At 40.3% G+C, this 12,644-nt stretch overlaps 2 protein-coding genes across 2 annotated transcripts in view; both read left to right on the top strand.

Annotated features, from left to right (window-relative positions):
• LPCAT2 (lysophosphatidylcholine acyltransferase 2) overlaps nt 1-11,725 on the top strand; it is a 61,742-nt gene extending 50,017 nt beyond the window's left edge. Inside the window, exons 12-14 of the mRNA XM_006121110.4 lie at nt 5,866-5,964; nt 8,769-8,910; nt 10,068-11,725. Of these exons, the coding sequence (XP_006121172.2) occupies nt 5,866-5,964; nt 8,769-8,910; nt 10,068-10,309 (483 nt within the window). The 3' untranslated portion in view covers nt 10,310-11,725. The remainder of the gene's footprint in view (nt 1-5,865; nt 5,965-8,768; nt 8,911-10,067) is intronic.
• CAPNS2 (calpain small subunit 2) lies at nt 309-2,071 on the top strand. The gene has a single exon (XM_006121109.5). The coding sequence runs from the start codon at nt 668-670 to the stop codon at nt 1,409-1,411; it is 744 nt and encodes a 247-aa protein (XP_006121171.1). The 5' UTR covers nt 309-667; the 3' UTR covers nt 1,412-2,071.
• Nucleotides 11,726-12,644: the final 919 nt, after the last annotated feature.

Here is a 12,644-nt window from a genome sequence, read left to right as displayed (position 1 = left end):
GAGACTAAACTATCCTGACCATTAGGCCATGGCCATCACAATAAGTGGAGGGTTGAGGCCTTCTGGCATATCTGGTTGAGCAATCTGCTATTGTTGCAGGCCACACTGCACCTATTTGGACATACAAGTGACTTCAATTTCTGGGCCTGTCAATGCAGCACTCAACTCCAACAAAATTAAAGACATTGGAAAGGAGAATGCTGGGATGGGTACAGCCATGGCAAACTGAGCCGATGTCTTTGGGAAGTGAAGGGAAGAGATGTCTAATCTTGGCTGTGTTGCATTGCTCACTGTGAAACTGCTACAGTTAAAGGAGACGTATCATCCAAGGACATTTGGAACATTTTGCTGTCTGGTTTTCAGCCTCTCGGTTTTACCCTAAAATGGTTTCGCGTCAGCTAAAACGAATCGGATCTATAAAATTTAAAAAGGAAGCACTGAGAGAGAGAAATACTTTATAACTTTTCAAAAACTGAGTATGGCTTCAGGGAGCTGATGGAATTCAGGTAACCAAAGTCTGCATCAGACATGTCTGGGCTTGGTGAATACTAATAGTTCAGACAGATAATCTGTATTTTGCTCACACCCAGCTGCAGCTCCATTACAGCTCTCAGAGGCTGCAGGATTTTCAGCTCTCATCTGGTTAATTCTCTGTAAAGAATTCACCATGTTCCTCGCTCAAGCCTTGCTTGGTGGAGGTAGTAGTGGTGGAGGGAACCTTGTAAGAGGCCTTGGGGGTCTATTAGCAGGAGGCGGACAAGGAGGAGGAAATCTTGGGGGGCTCGTTGGAGGACTAGTCAACATTATTAGTGAGGTAGCAGCTCAGTACACACCAGAGCCACCCCCACCTCCTCGCAGCCACTTCATGAATGTGGAAGCCGGTGAGACCGAGGAGGAACGTCAGTTTCGCCGACTGTTTGTCCAGCTGGCTGGAGATGACATGGAAGTGTGCGCCACTGAGTTGATGAACATTCTGAACAAAGTGGTTGCCCGACATCAAGACCTGAAGACAGAGGGCTTCACCCTGGACACATGCCGGAGCATGGTGTCGGTCATGGACAGTGATACAACTGGCAAACTGGGCTATCAGGACTTTAAGTACCTGTGGAACAACATCAAGAAATGGCAATGTGTGTACAAAGAACACAGCACCAGCCAGTCAGGAACTGTTGAGAGAGCTCAGTTGCCAGATGCTTTCAAGGCTGCAGGATTCCAGCTGAATGAACAGCTCTACCAGCTGATCATTCGCAGATACTCGGATGAAAATGGGAGCATGGATTTCAATAACTTCATCAGTTGCTTGGTGCGACTGGATGGCATGTTCCGTTCCTTCAAATCCCTGGACCAAGATGGAGACGGCCTAGTGAACATGAACATTCAAGAGTGGCTGCAGCTGACCATGTACTCTTAAGAGAGCACGCTGGAATGGAATACACTTCAGCTGCATGATGTTGTTTATATCTGTGTTAACTAATTGGAGCCTTTCTGCTTGTTGTTCAAAAGCAACTGTTCGTGTAAAGTCAAACAAGTTTTGTTGCTGTGAAAGAGCAGGCAATACTTTAATGTTTAACAAACCCTTAGTTTATTGTGATTTTGGGGGGCTTTTTTCTTATTATGTACATTTTACAGTTGTTTAGATTGCTGAGGAGCTAGCCAATGGAAAAGTTGTTGAACTGTTGAAGATTGTGTGTGTCTGCACGTGCATACTAATGCATATGGGTACCTATAATAGAAAACTAAGTTTGGAGTAAAAAAGTAAAGAATATTGGTGGAGCAGAATAGTTGTTGTTAAGGCTTTCTTTCTCATATAGCATGCTGTGGCTAGTGAATGTATACCTATAATACAAAATACAATTATGTTTTTTTCTTAAGGTTGGGGTTCTGTATGTGTTATCTATCCGTGCTTATTTTGCTGAAGACAGAAGCTGTGGTTGCTTATAGGGAACTTGCTAGTAAATAGAGGTGTATTGATTTCTAATTTGTAAGGAATTATTTGTAACGGGGAAAATAAATTGAAGTTGAAATTATTATAACAATTTTGAAAGATGAATTAAATCTCTTTTCTATTTTTGCTGTCTCGTTTTCAGTTGAAATGCTTCCTGGGGATCTGGTGCTGCGTTTATACTATTTTTTCCTTGCAATCTTCTAATAAATATTTGTTCTGTAAAGCGTAGTAATTTGAGTAGCACGAAAGTACAGAATTGCCTATCCAGAAGGCTGCTGAACTGCTGCTGTCAGCTATTAGACAGACAGACAAATTCAGCTGTGGCTTATCTCCATTGAAGTGGAGTTTCCTCAGGGATAAATTTGACCCACAATTTCCAACAACAGTAGCTCCATTCATGTCAGGGCAGAGATGCTTGCAGTGGAGGTAAAAGGCAAGAAGCAGCAAGTATATGCCTGCAGTTCAGCGTGTCCTTGGCTGCTTTAAATCAAAATGTATTTTACATCTGTCTAGTCGATATAAAAGTGAGTGAGTGTGCGTGTGTATGTCTAGTCACAAATATCCAGCCGCCTACGCCCTTCCCAGACCACCCTTGTAAGAACGTGTTATCAGTAACTAACTAGCTAAACAATAGGGGGATTGCATTTGATTATTAACAGAATGAGGCAACTTGTCAGTGAAATCTGATCACCTGTTTGTATTGTATGAACTATCATTTAAATAACTTACAGTGCACGATATCAGACTGAATAACGGAGCTTAATAAAAAGAAAAGAATAATCAAATTATGACAAAATAGGCTAACTCCTGAACAACATGAACCACTCATCTATACATTATTAAATCACAGAAGGCCCATTTTTATCTCTGTAAGCATTAAATGGGTAGTAATCCCAACAGAAGAGTGAGTGAAAGGCAGAGAATGACTTTTTTTTGCAAATGTTGCTATATTAATGTTTGCTTTAGAATCTTTGTCTGTCAGGCTAGTGAGAGCTCACCTGGGGTACAGATAGTTGTTTGCCAGGGAAGGATTAAAATAACAACCTTCTACATCATATTCCCAGTTATGAAAATGAGACATGTAAAGGCTTATGTGTGCTGTGTCCAATAGGAATTCCTCTCTCTCTCTCTCTGTTGCAGACCTGTAAGTGACTGTTTTCTTTGACATGCACGAACAGTTCTAGAAAATATGGTTTCTAAATCAAACTAGAAACATGAAAACTAGCTCCATTATAACACTTTTTATAAGCACAGTGCAAGTTGGGCCCCTTGGGCAGTGGCACCATATCCCTTTTCCCACTTGGCCTTGGAAGAGGTTTTACTAATTGGGGAAAAAAGGGTAATTTGGGTGCCAGTGCCCTATCTTTCTCCCTATGGGGAACCTAACAGACCTTTTACTTGGAAGGCAGAATACAAGCTTTACTGCTACTGAGACCACCATACATGTTAACTGAGCTCATGCCTCTGACTCAAAAACACAAAATACTTCTTAAATACATAGTGACCCATACTGAAAATGGCAATGCAATGCTGAAGTCTGGTTTAAAATGAGAACACTTAGTAAACTTAAGTTATATCTAACACTTTATTTTTGTTTAACAACATACAGATATTTAAATGAGCTATATTTTTTCTATGTCATATACACAATTAATAATAATAGTAATATCTGGGGAGTGGTATACAACACAGAGCAGGTTTCCCAACGTCACATTGGTCAGCCACTGCTTCATTCATGCTTTCCAGACCCGTATAAAACACAGTCCAGTGTCATAGCCACCCTGAACTCAGCTGGCATTTAGCAGGTGGCTAGCCCATGGAAGCCTGGTAAATGCTATGATTAGAACAGTGACGGACATTTCACTGTACAATAGCAATGAGTTAATGTGATAGGCCAGACCATGTGTATGATGGAATTGTAAATTCTGGAAAAACAATTCTAGTGGAATCAGAAAATGAGGCAACTTGTCAGTGAAATCTGATAACCTGTTTGTATTGTATGAACTATTATTTAAATAACTTTAACTAATTATGTATAATACAAGATTTCCTGCACGTTTGATGAGAAATTAACAATGCTAGCATTCAAAATATAAATCTACACAATAAAATGCAATGATACATTTAATATCTAGTGCTTTGGATGTCACAAGTTCCATAATGTTAAAATGTCTGGCATCAGAAACCATTGAACAAAAAAGCAGGTTTGGGGTATACTAAGGTAGCAGATGACTATTAATTACAGAGGCTGAAGTGCAGAGATTGACCACAAAACTGCCAATAAACATCAAATATATTGTGCTGCCAGTCTAACAGAATACTTTTATAAGGGAACTTGTTTTGTAACCTCCAGGTCTCTAACCAGTAGGTGATATGTTCAACATTCCAAGTGCTTTGACAAAGATTAATTCCCCCATCAAGAGAAAACAAAACATGGGTTTCAGTAAACTGGCATGGTATTAGCTTCAGAAGCTGAGTAAACTTGGATCTAGGTAGCAGTTGTTTTAAATCTTGCTAAATGTATTGGTTATTTCTATTTGTTAAAGAGTATTACATACTTTCTTACCACCTATCTGAATCCAGGACTGTCCAAAGTACAGAAGCACTGATTCAGTAATGGAAATCTGCAGTATGCAGTTCTCATGGCACTCTACAATTTGGGGTTGGCACTGTACCATTGGGGTAACTTATTATTCCATTATAAGTCTGATGCGGGAATTGAGAGAGGCTAAATGTGTTATGTTCAAGAGGACAGCACAAGTGGGTAGCAGATCCTATACGTCATTCAGATCTCCTGACTGCTATTTGTGTTTACCCACAAGATCATTCTTTCTTCATTTGTCTGCAAATAGTTTGACAGTGATCAACTTTGGAAGTTTATTACATTATTGCTTTGCCTCCTGGAAGAATATTTTTATTCAGAAATGGCCCGTTTTTATTCATAAATTCTGTACCATTAGAATTTAGTTTTTTACAAATGTGTTTGCTGTTCAAAAATTTTTTATGAATGTCTCATGGGAGTCACTTTAATCAATGCTTTGAGTGCTTGGTCTGTGTCTGGTCACCCAACTCTCAAATTCTGCTGTTTCTTACAGGGATGTAAAGGATAACCAGGAAGCATCACTCTTAACAGGTTATGATTATCTGCTCCGATTAACCGGTGGGGTTTGGAGCAGCTCCCCGCAGGGCCTGCCACAGACAGGAGCCACTCCCCTTTTCCTATCATGACAGAATATCTTCCAAGCCCACAAAATTTTTTAAAATGGTCATGTAATTACAATCAACTCAAATATGCACATGTATTTCAGTGCTTTCTCTTACTGCAAATAAACTTGCAAACGATTTCACCTCACCCAGGCCTGATCACCCAGCCCATCAAGGGACCTGCAGTTTAGGATTAAATGAATGTATTATAATATCTTTCTACTTAACACAATCTTTTTTTCCTAGTTCCAATACAGGCCATTATGATTAAACAACAGTATCTTGTAGTTTGACTCATTAAGTGTCTCATATTTTAACAGCACTGTGAACGTAGTACTTGCTCCACAGAATACCTATGTAGTCTTCTTGGCTATGCATATGCTGTATCATATCTCACTGTGTTCTATTTCTTATCACTAAAAGTACTTTTGGGGTGATCAAAAGCCAAAACTCTCTTCTTACACTGGTAATTGTAATCCTTTTGTGAACAGTGCTTAGAAAACACCATTGAGAAGTTAATTGTTAATCTGTAGAAATGATTTCTCCAATAATTTTTATATGGTACAAATGTACAGACTTTTTTCCAGAAAAAAAAAGAAAATAATAAATTAAGCATTAGTACAGATTGCATCGCTGAATTATATTTGTCATATGTTGAGCCTTTGAAGTGATCCAAGCTATTAACTCTAACTTGCCATCTGTCTTTGTGGTTACAGAATGGAGATGGCACCATAGACTTCCGAGAATATGTGATTGGTTTGTCTGTTCTTTGTAACCCTGCCAACACAGAAGAGACTATTCAGATGGCATTTAAGGTACATTCAATGTAATACAGCATTGTAAACTTGACAAACCTGGGCTGACTGTAAATCTGTTATCTTTCAAATCATAACATAAAAGTATAGATTCAGTCTGTCAGGCAGATATGAGTATCGTTCTTAAATCAATTGACATTTGGAGTGAAGAAAATGCAGGTGTCAGCTTCATAGCGAAGTTCTTCAAAAGCGATGTGAAGCCACTAAGGAATATGAAGCTTGGCCAGATAACGCCAAAAAATGATTTGGCAACGTTATACACTTCTGTGAGGTGTTTTGTGAGCGATACGTAGATCAGGATAATGTGATGGGATTCAAGTTCTGGCTGCTCTTTTTTAAAAAAATCAGTGGACATGGTCAAGGCTAGCAAATCAAAAATTAGTTATCAGCTTAGACTTTGGACACTTAGACTTTGATTCCCCACTTAGACTTCTCTGCTTTCCCCACTGCTCTGTTCTTGTATATTCATCATGCAGTGTCTTGAGATGTGAAGGACAGTTACCCCGAATAGATTCTTATAAGAGAGACCAGTGTTTACTCAACAAGCTGCCTATTTTTTATGTGAAATTATTGTATCCTATTGCTTGTCTATGTAGATAAGTTTTCCAGCCATCCAGCCCATTCAGCTACTGCTCCAAAAGGTAGCTGTGCTTTCTCACAGATGTTTTGTCTCTGAAGATCCTCAGAAAAATTGGCCTCCAAACTATAGCAATCACCAATGAAATATTAACTGTTGCATTTACTTTGAAGGAGATAATGTGGTCATCATTACGATTCTCAGTTGCACGTGTTCTGCTCTGAAATGGAGTTAGGACTTTTCTTCCATTAACTACTGTCAGACTTGGTGTCACTTGCAGTGGGTTCTAGGGGTGTCAACATATAGATGACTACATGATTAACCGATAAGCCTAGATTTATTGGTTAATCCTGTCGACTACACACATGCCCCTGCCGTCCCGCCCCGTTTCTTCTGTATGAAAGGCAGCAAGGTGGGGGGCAGGCCGGAGCTGGTGCCAGTGAGGAGCTGGCTTTTAAGCCAACTCCCCACACACAGGATCCACCTGGTCCTTTCACTCCCTCCCCCCTCCCCGTGCTGCTGCCTCTGATAGAGAGGCAGAGCACGTAGGGTGAGGGGGGCAGGCAGGAAGTGATGCATGCAAGCAACTGGCTTTCAAGCATACAGAGGCAGGGGAGGCTAGGGGGAGCTTGGGCACCCTGCAGACAGGGGCTGCTGCTGCCCCACTCTGCCGCCTCTGTATCTGGTTTTTAAACTGGCTCCCCTCACGGACCGGCTCCTGCCTGCCACCCTGCACTGCTGCTTCAGATAGAGAGGCAGCAGCACAGGGTGGCAGGGGTTCTACGGGAGTAGGAACATTTTCGTCCTCATAGAAATGGCATCAAGTTCAGTCATTGTCTTAAGTTTAACTTGCAGAAAAAGAAGACAAAAGCCTGATGGTATCTTTTTTATTACTCATTTGCTTGTAATAGGCTAGCCAGAGGCTGTCTATTTTGTAGCTTATCTGTTTTAAATATAACTGTTTATAACTATGGTCTGTACTTCTGAAAAAGCTAATTTAGAAGTATTTTTCATGGCTAGTTTCTAAGCATATCCTCTAGTACAGCATATTTATATCCAGTTACAGGTTGAATTTCTCTAGTCCAGCACCCTTGGGACCGGACTGGTTCTGAACTAGAGAATTTTCCAGACGATGGGAGGTCAATATTGTCTAGCAGCATTACTAATACTTCCACTGCTTACTGGGCTGTTAGAGGACATTTAGGGGTAAATTAGAGCTAAGTAACAGCAAAGAACACTGAGAGCTAGGACTGGTGTCTGTAAACAAACTATGGGACCACAGGAAACTTGGCCTCACCCATGAAAAGTGGATATCTGACTAGCCAAAATCATTCCGAACGACAGATGTTTCTGCACTAAGGATGTTAAATATTAGTTAATTTTCTAGTCAAGTAGTTGATGGAATTTCCATCCACTAGTCGATAGGTACTTCCGCATTCCTCCTTTGAAATGTACAAGAGCCCCCGCTGATTCCTGGCTGCACGCAGGCGTGCCAGCTTTGAAATGCCACATGGAGTCTGGGGTCAGCTGGGGACTCCCAGGTTCCACAGAAATGCCGCAAGGAGCATGGATTCTGTGTGGCATTTTCCGAGAACCCAGGTTCCATGGAAATTACGCAAAAAGCCCAGGATCAAATGGGGACTCCCCAGCTAATCCCGGGTTCTGTAGACATGCTGCACAGAGCCTGGGATGAGCTGGAGTCCCCAGCTGACCCTGGGCTCCACACAACACTGCTGCTTTGGAACGCAATAGCGGCATTTCAAAGGGGAAGCGCCGCACAGCTGATCCCAGGCTCTGTTCAGCAATGCTGCTTTTAAGTATTCCCTCTTCCCACCCACCCCCACCACCTGCTATCTGGTAGAGGCAGCAAGGGAAGGGGGAATTGTCTAGTCGACTTGACTATCTGATAAGCATTTGCTTAATCCTTACCATCCTTATTCTGCACCAGACAGTTCTGCACTAGAGAGGTTCAACCTCTGATACATTTGATATCGGTAATGTCTGTCTTTGGAAAAGTTCCTTGAAAAATGTCCCATCATTCTCTGAAAAAATATTTATTTTAAAATTTGTAATAAAAATTAGCTGTTGGGACTTCAGATCACAGTGGAAACTGCTGAGACATCTTGAATGACAGAGACTATTACTGTGTGCTTTCAAAGTGTAATTTGAATAGGCAAATTGATATGAGGGGTGTTGACATTACAATTTTGTAAACTTTCTGCTTCAGCTTTTTGACATTGATGATGACGGCAGCATAACAGAAGAACAATTTGCTTGTATTCTCCGGTCAGCTCTTGGAGTGCCTGACCTTGATGTTTCTAAACTCTTTAAGGAAATAGACACAGATAATTCTGGGAAGGTCACCTATAGTAAGTATATTCCATAGAACAAATAAGCTTACACTAAGAAAGAGCTTTGATATTATTACTCTAAGACTTCAGTCTCTGATTATTACAGAGTCAGAACTCTTTTTTCCACAAAAAAAGTTTGACAGGTGCTTAGACACCTCAAATGTTGTAACTTTTGGAATAATATGTAGATGGGGAGCATGGACCAAGATGATGTATTAATATATTTCTCCTTAAGGCTATGTGTATCCTTAGAGCTGGGGGCGTGAGTCCCATTTGAGAAGACTTGTGCTAGCATGCCAAAAACCCTAGGCACACACTCAGGGCTGCTAGCCAGTCCTGCTGTTCTCACTGCCAGAGCTACATTTTGCTTTTAGCACAGAAGCTTAATGGGAGCAAATGCAAGTATTTTTTCTCACGCTGGCAATCACACCCCAGCTCCAAGTATACAAAGCTTAAGAGATCTTGCAGCATCATTTTGTTTATTTTCAATGCCCTCTCCATCACAGTGAGCTTCTTAAAAGAGATTCCCACAAACAATTAATGGATTAACTTCCTCTGTACTTCCCCTGATACAATCACAACACTTTGTATATTTTCTTTCCATCTGTACTCCCTTTATTCTTCCTTCATTGCTGGTTTTGTTGTGTCTGAAAGAAAGCTATACCGAAGCAACAAGCTTTGCACTTCCCTTTTAAGGAAACAAGACTTGTGCCCATTGTAAACTCCTGTATTAGGCAATTCCAAAGGATGGGATATATGCTGTGAAGTCCCACTCTGCCACATAAGTGAATTCCACCATTGAGACTGACCTCTTATGCCTCATGGCAGCTGTGGACCATTATTTGTAATGAAATAGTCCAGAATATTCTCACTTGTTGCCAGAGTTTTGACAGATATAAAATTAATTTTTCAAGTTGCCATTCAATTGGCACTTCAGCTTCTGGTTTTTTAGGAAGACTTAAATATAAAATAACCACCAATAATCATTCCAAAATTGCCCTCTCTGGAGCTTGTTGCCCCTTCCTCTGAAACATCTTGTCCTGGTCACTGTCAGTGAAGAAGTACTCAGTGTGACAGTCACTATGATTTTCTTTGTTATAATCCTATTGTTGTGCAGCTGTATATTTTGCATAGCTGCTGCTCAGCACAGTGTTTTTTATTGTCTTTCATTTCAGATGAGTTTAAGGACTTTGCATTCAAACATCCAGAATATGCCAAGTTATTTACTACCTACCTAGAACTACAGAGGTACCATGTACAGACATTAGATGACAAAGACAATCCTCAGACATCAGAATCCACATACTCACACTATACAACATCAGTCTCAGAAAAGACCCCAATTGCAAGAAATAAAGTTTGTCCAGAAGATAATGAAGAAGACCTCTCAAGTATGTCAGACAAAAAGGATGACTAAGTATAAAGAACCTGATAATTTTGCATTTACACTATGCAGATTTCACTGAGCTTATTTTATATCAAATGTGCTTGTTGAATATAGATACAAATTAATATTTTAAGATTACTTTTTTTTGTATTTCTCTGTATGTCAAAATGGGATGAGGGTGTTTAAATAATGTATTGCATTCTGACATTTGGCGGTGTGAGTAAAAATGTTCCCTCTTAGATTCAGATTGTATTGGGCAATTTACCTAAGTGAAATGAATACTATAGCTTCTGTTTTTCTTGGTGTCAGTCTCACAGGATTGTGAATAATGTTTACTCTCTTCCAAGCAACATATTTACAAGGTAGCAAACACTGCTGGGGTAGCCACTGAGGAAAAGTAATCCCCCAAAAGTGGGATGAGACAGCTGTTAGTGGGCCTTCCGGAGAAGATTTCCTGTTCTTCCTCACTATCGGACATATAAATGTCAGATGTTTTCTTTAGTCCATTGACACCCTTCAACATTTATGAAATTTCAAAGGTATAAAAATTTAGAATTCACAGGAAAACAAGTGTGAAATAGTTGATATTTTCTGTTAGTGCATGGCTGCTGTAAAGCTTTCCTTAATTTGTTGTCAATCACAGTCAAAATCTCTCAGCAAAGCCATGTTGATTGCAACTTCTTTGGACTCAGGCATACTGAAGATGGAATGAGTTGTATTTGCAACAATAAATATGAATTGGAGTTCAAAAAGAACAGATCATGATTTGAATAGGAAAACAGGGTCTCAATTATTAGAACTCTAACTGAAAAAGGCACCTGGCATATCGAAACTAGAGGAAAATTTCAAACTAATTGTAGTTAATTGATCGTGGTCTTGTTCTAGATAATTAATAGGCAGTTGTCAAGCCATAGATTAATAGTTAGAATCAACTGTAAAATATTATTTCAGAACCATATGTGCACTTAATAAACCCTGAGAGTGTGATCCAAAGGCCATTTAATGTCAGCAGAAAGATTCTGATTAACTGTAGTATTTTTTTGCCTCTGGCCCCTATCATGCTTGTACAATCTAGGACCTGAGTTTTTTGAAATGCTGTTCCTTTGTCCCATTAACTTGTAAGGGGAGTTAAACTCTTCCTTGCATAAAAATCTATAAGGGAGACCTGGCAAGTTAGCGTCAATTAGAGCCTACCTGCCAGAGATGAACAAGAGGCTCAGGAACATAACATCAAAATCCTGGGATGTAATGCGTAGCATCAACAAGAGACCTGCTTCTGCTATTTAAGGTCCATCTGCCATGGTTGCATCTGTCCTTTGACCAATCAATGATTTTACTGTCCCAGGGTACGTTTACATGTTTTATCTTTCATGTATATTCTTCTGTAAGATTGTGGCTTTCCTCATGTTCCAGATGCTTTAAATAAATAAATATTTTTCTAAAGTGTGTGAGTATTGAGAGAAGGACGCGCTGTCAACATTGGCCGCTGTGATTTTCCAGCATGTCATCCCTTGCAATATCTTCACATGGAAGGTAAAAATGTAAGTTGCAGTCAGCGGTGAAAGTAACTTAAAATTCCTTAAAGGTACTGTCCTATTGCAACCCGGGGTCCTGCAAGCTCTTTAAATAGCTCTTGCCAGAGCTGCACACCAGGATGCACCCGCTCAGTTTCACCTCTGGTTGTAGTTGCCATTTTTAGCTGTCACTTACTGCAAGACGAGAGACGTGGGATATGATTGCTGCTTTCCTGGAGAAAAATGGCAGACAATCCTCCCTACTGACTCCCCCAGCAAAAGGGAATATTGGCACAAAGGAACAGGACACAAAGGAAAAAGAATTTTCCAGACATCCCTTTTGTGGAGCTTCTGAGATGCTTTCTGTCCACAGAGAGTGAATGAGGACACGTCATAGGCAAGTAAAAGGAATCAGTGACTCGAACCATAATTCATACATAGAAATTATGTCTGTAAGTTGAACTCTAGGAATGTGCGCTCTGACCCTCAACAGCTGATACCAGTAGGAGGATCTAACCACCATGATTTCTGAGACACCTTCCTACATGCAGAGACAGTTGTTCCCCCACTTTCAGAATTTGTAGATGAGAGTGTGCATATGGATCCAGCATGTTACAGATTTTTGCCTTGCCTGTTCAGCCAGCTAAAGAGATTTCTTATTGTCACCTGTTGCTAAGTGAACAGATTTCTCAACAAAATTAGGAATTGCCCTTATTTTTTAAAAAAAGTTACCTATGTGTGCGATCCAGCTGAAACTTCAGTCTCAAGAACTTCCCTGGGACCACTTCCCTACCACCTTTGGCCTCAGCATGGCATGGCTATATAGCCCCCCATTTGCTGAGGGCTTGTCT

Source organism: Pelodiscus sinensis, chromosome 12 (genome assembly GCF_052426305.1).
Source record: "Pelodiscus sinensis isolate ZL-2025 chromosome 12, ASM5242630v1, whole genome shotgun sequence".
Lineage (NCBI taxonomy): Eukaryota > Metazoa > Chordata > Testudines > Trionychidae > Pelodiscus > Pelodiscus sinensis.
Note: the sequence above shows the minus strand (reverse complement) of the source record. Positions and strands in the feature narration are given on the sequence as shown.

Coding starts and splice junctions, on each gene's coding strand:
- CAPNS2 (XM_006121109.5), top strand. CDS start 668: ATGTTCCTCGCTCAAGCCTTGCTTGGTGGAGGTAGTAGTGGTGGAGGG.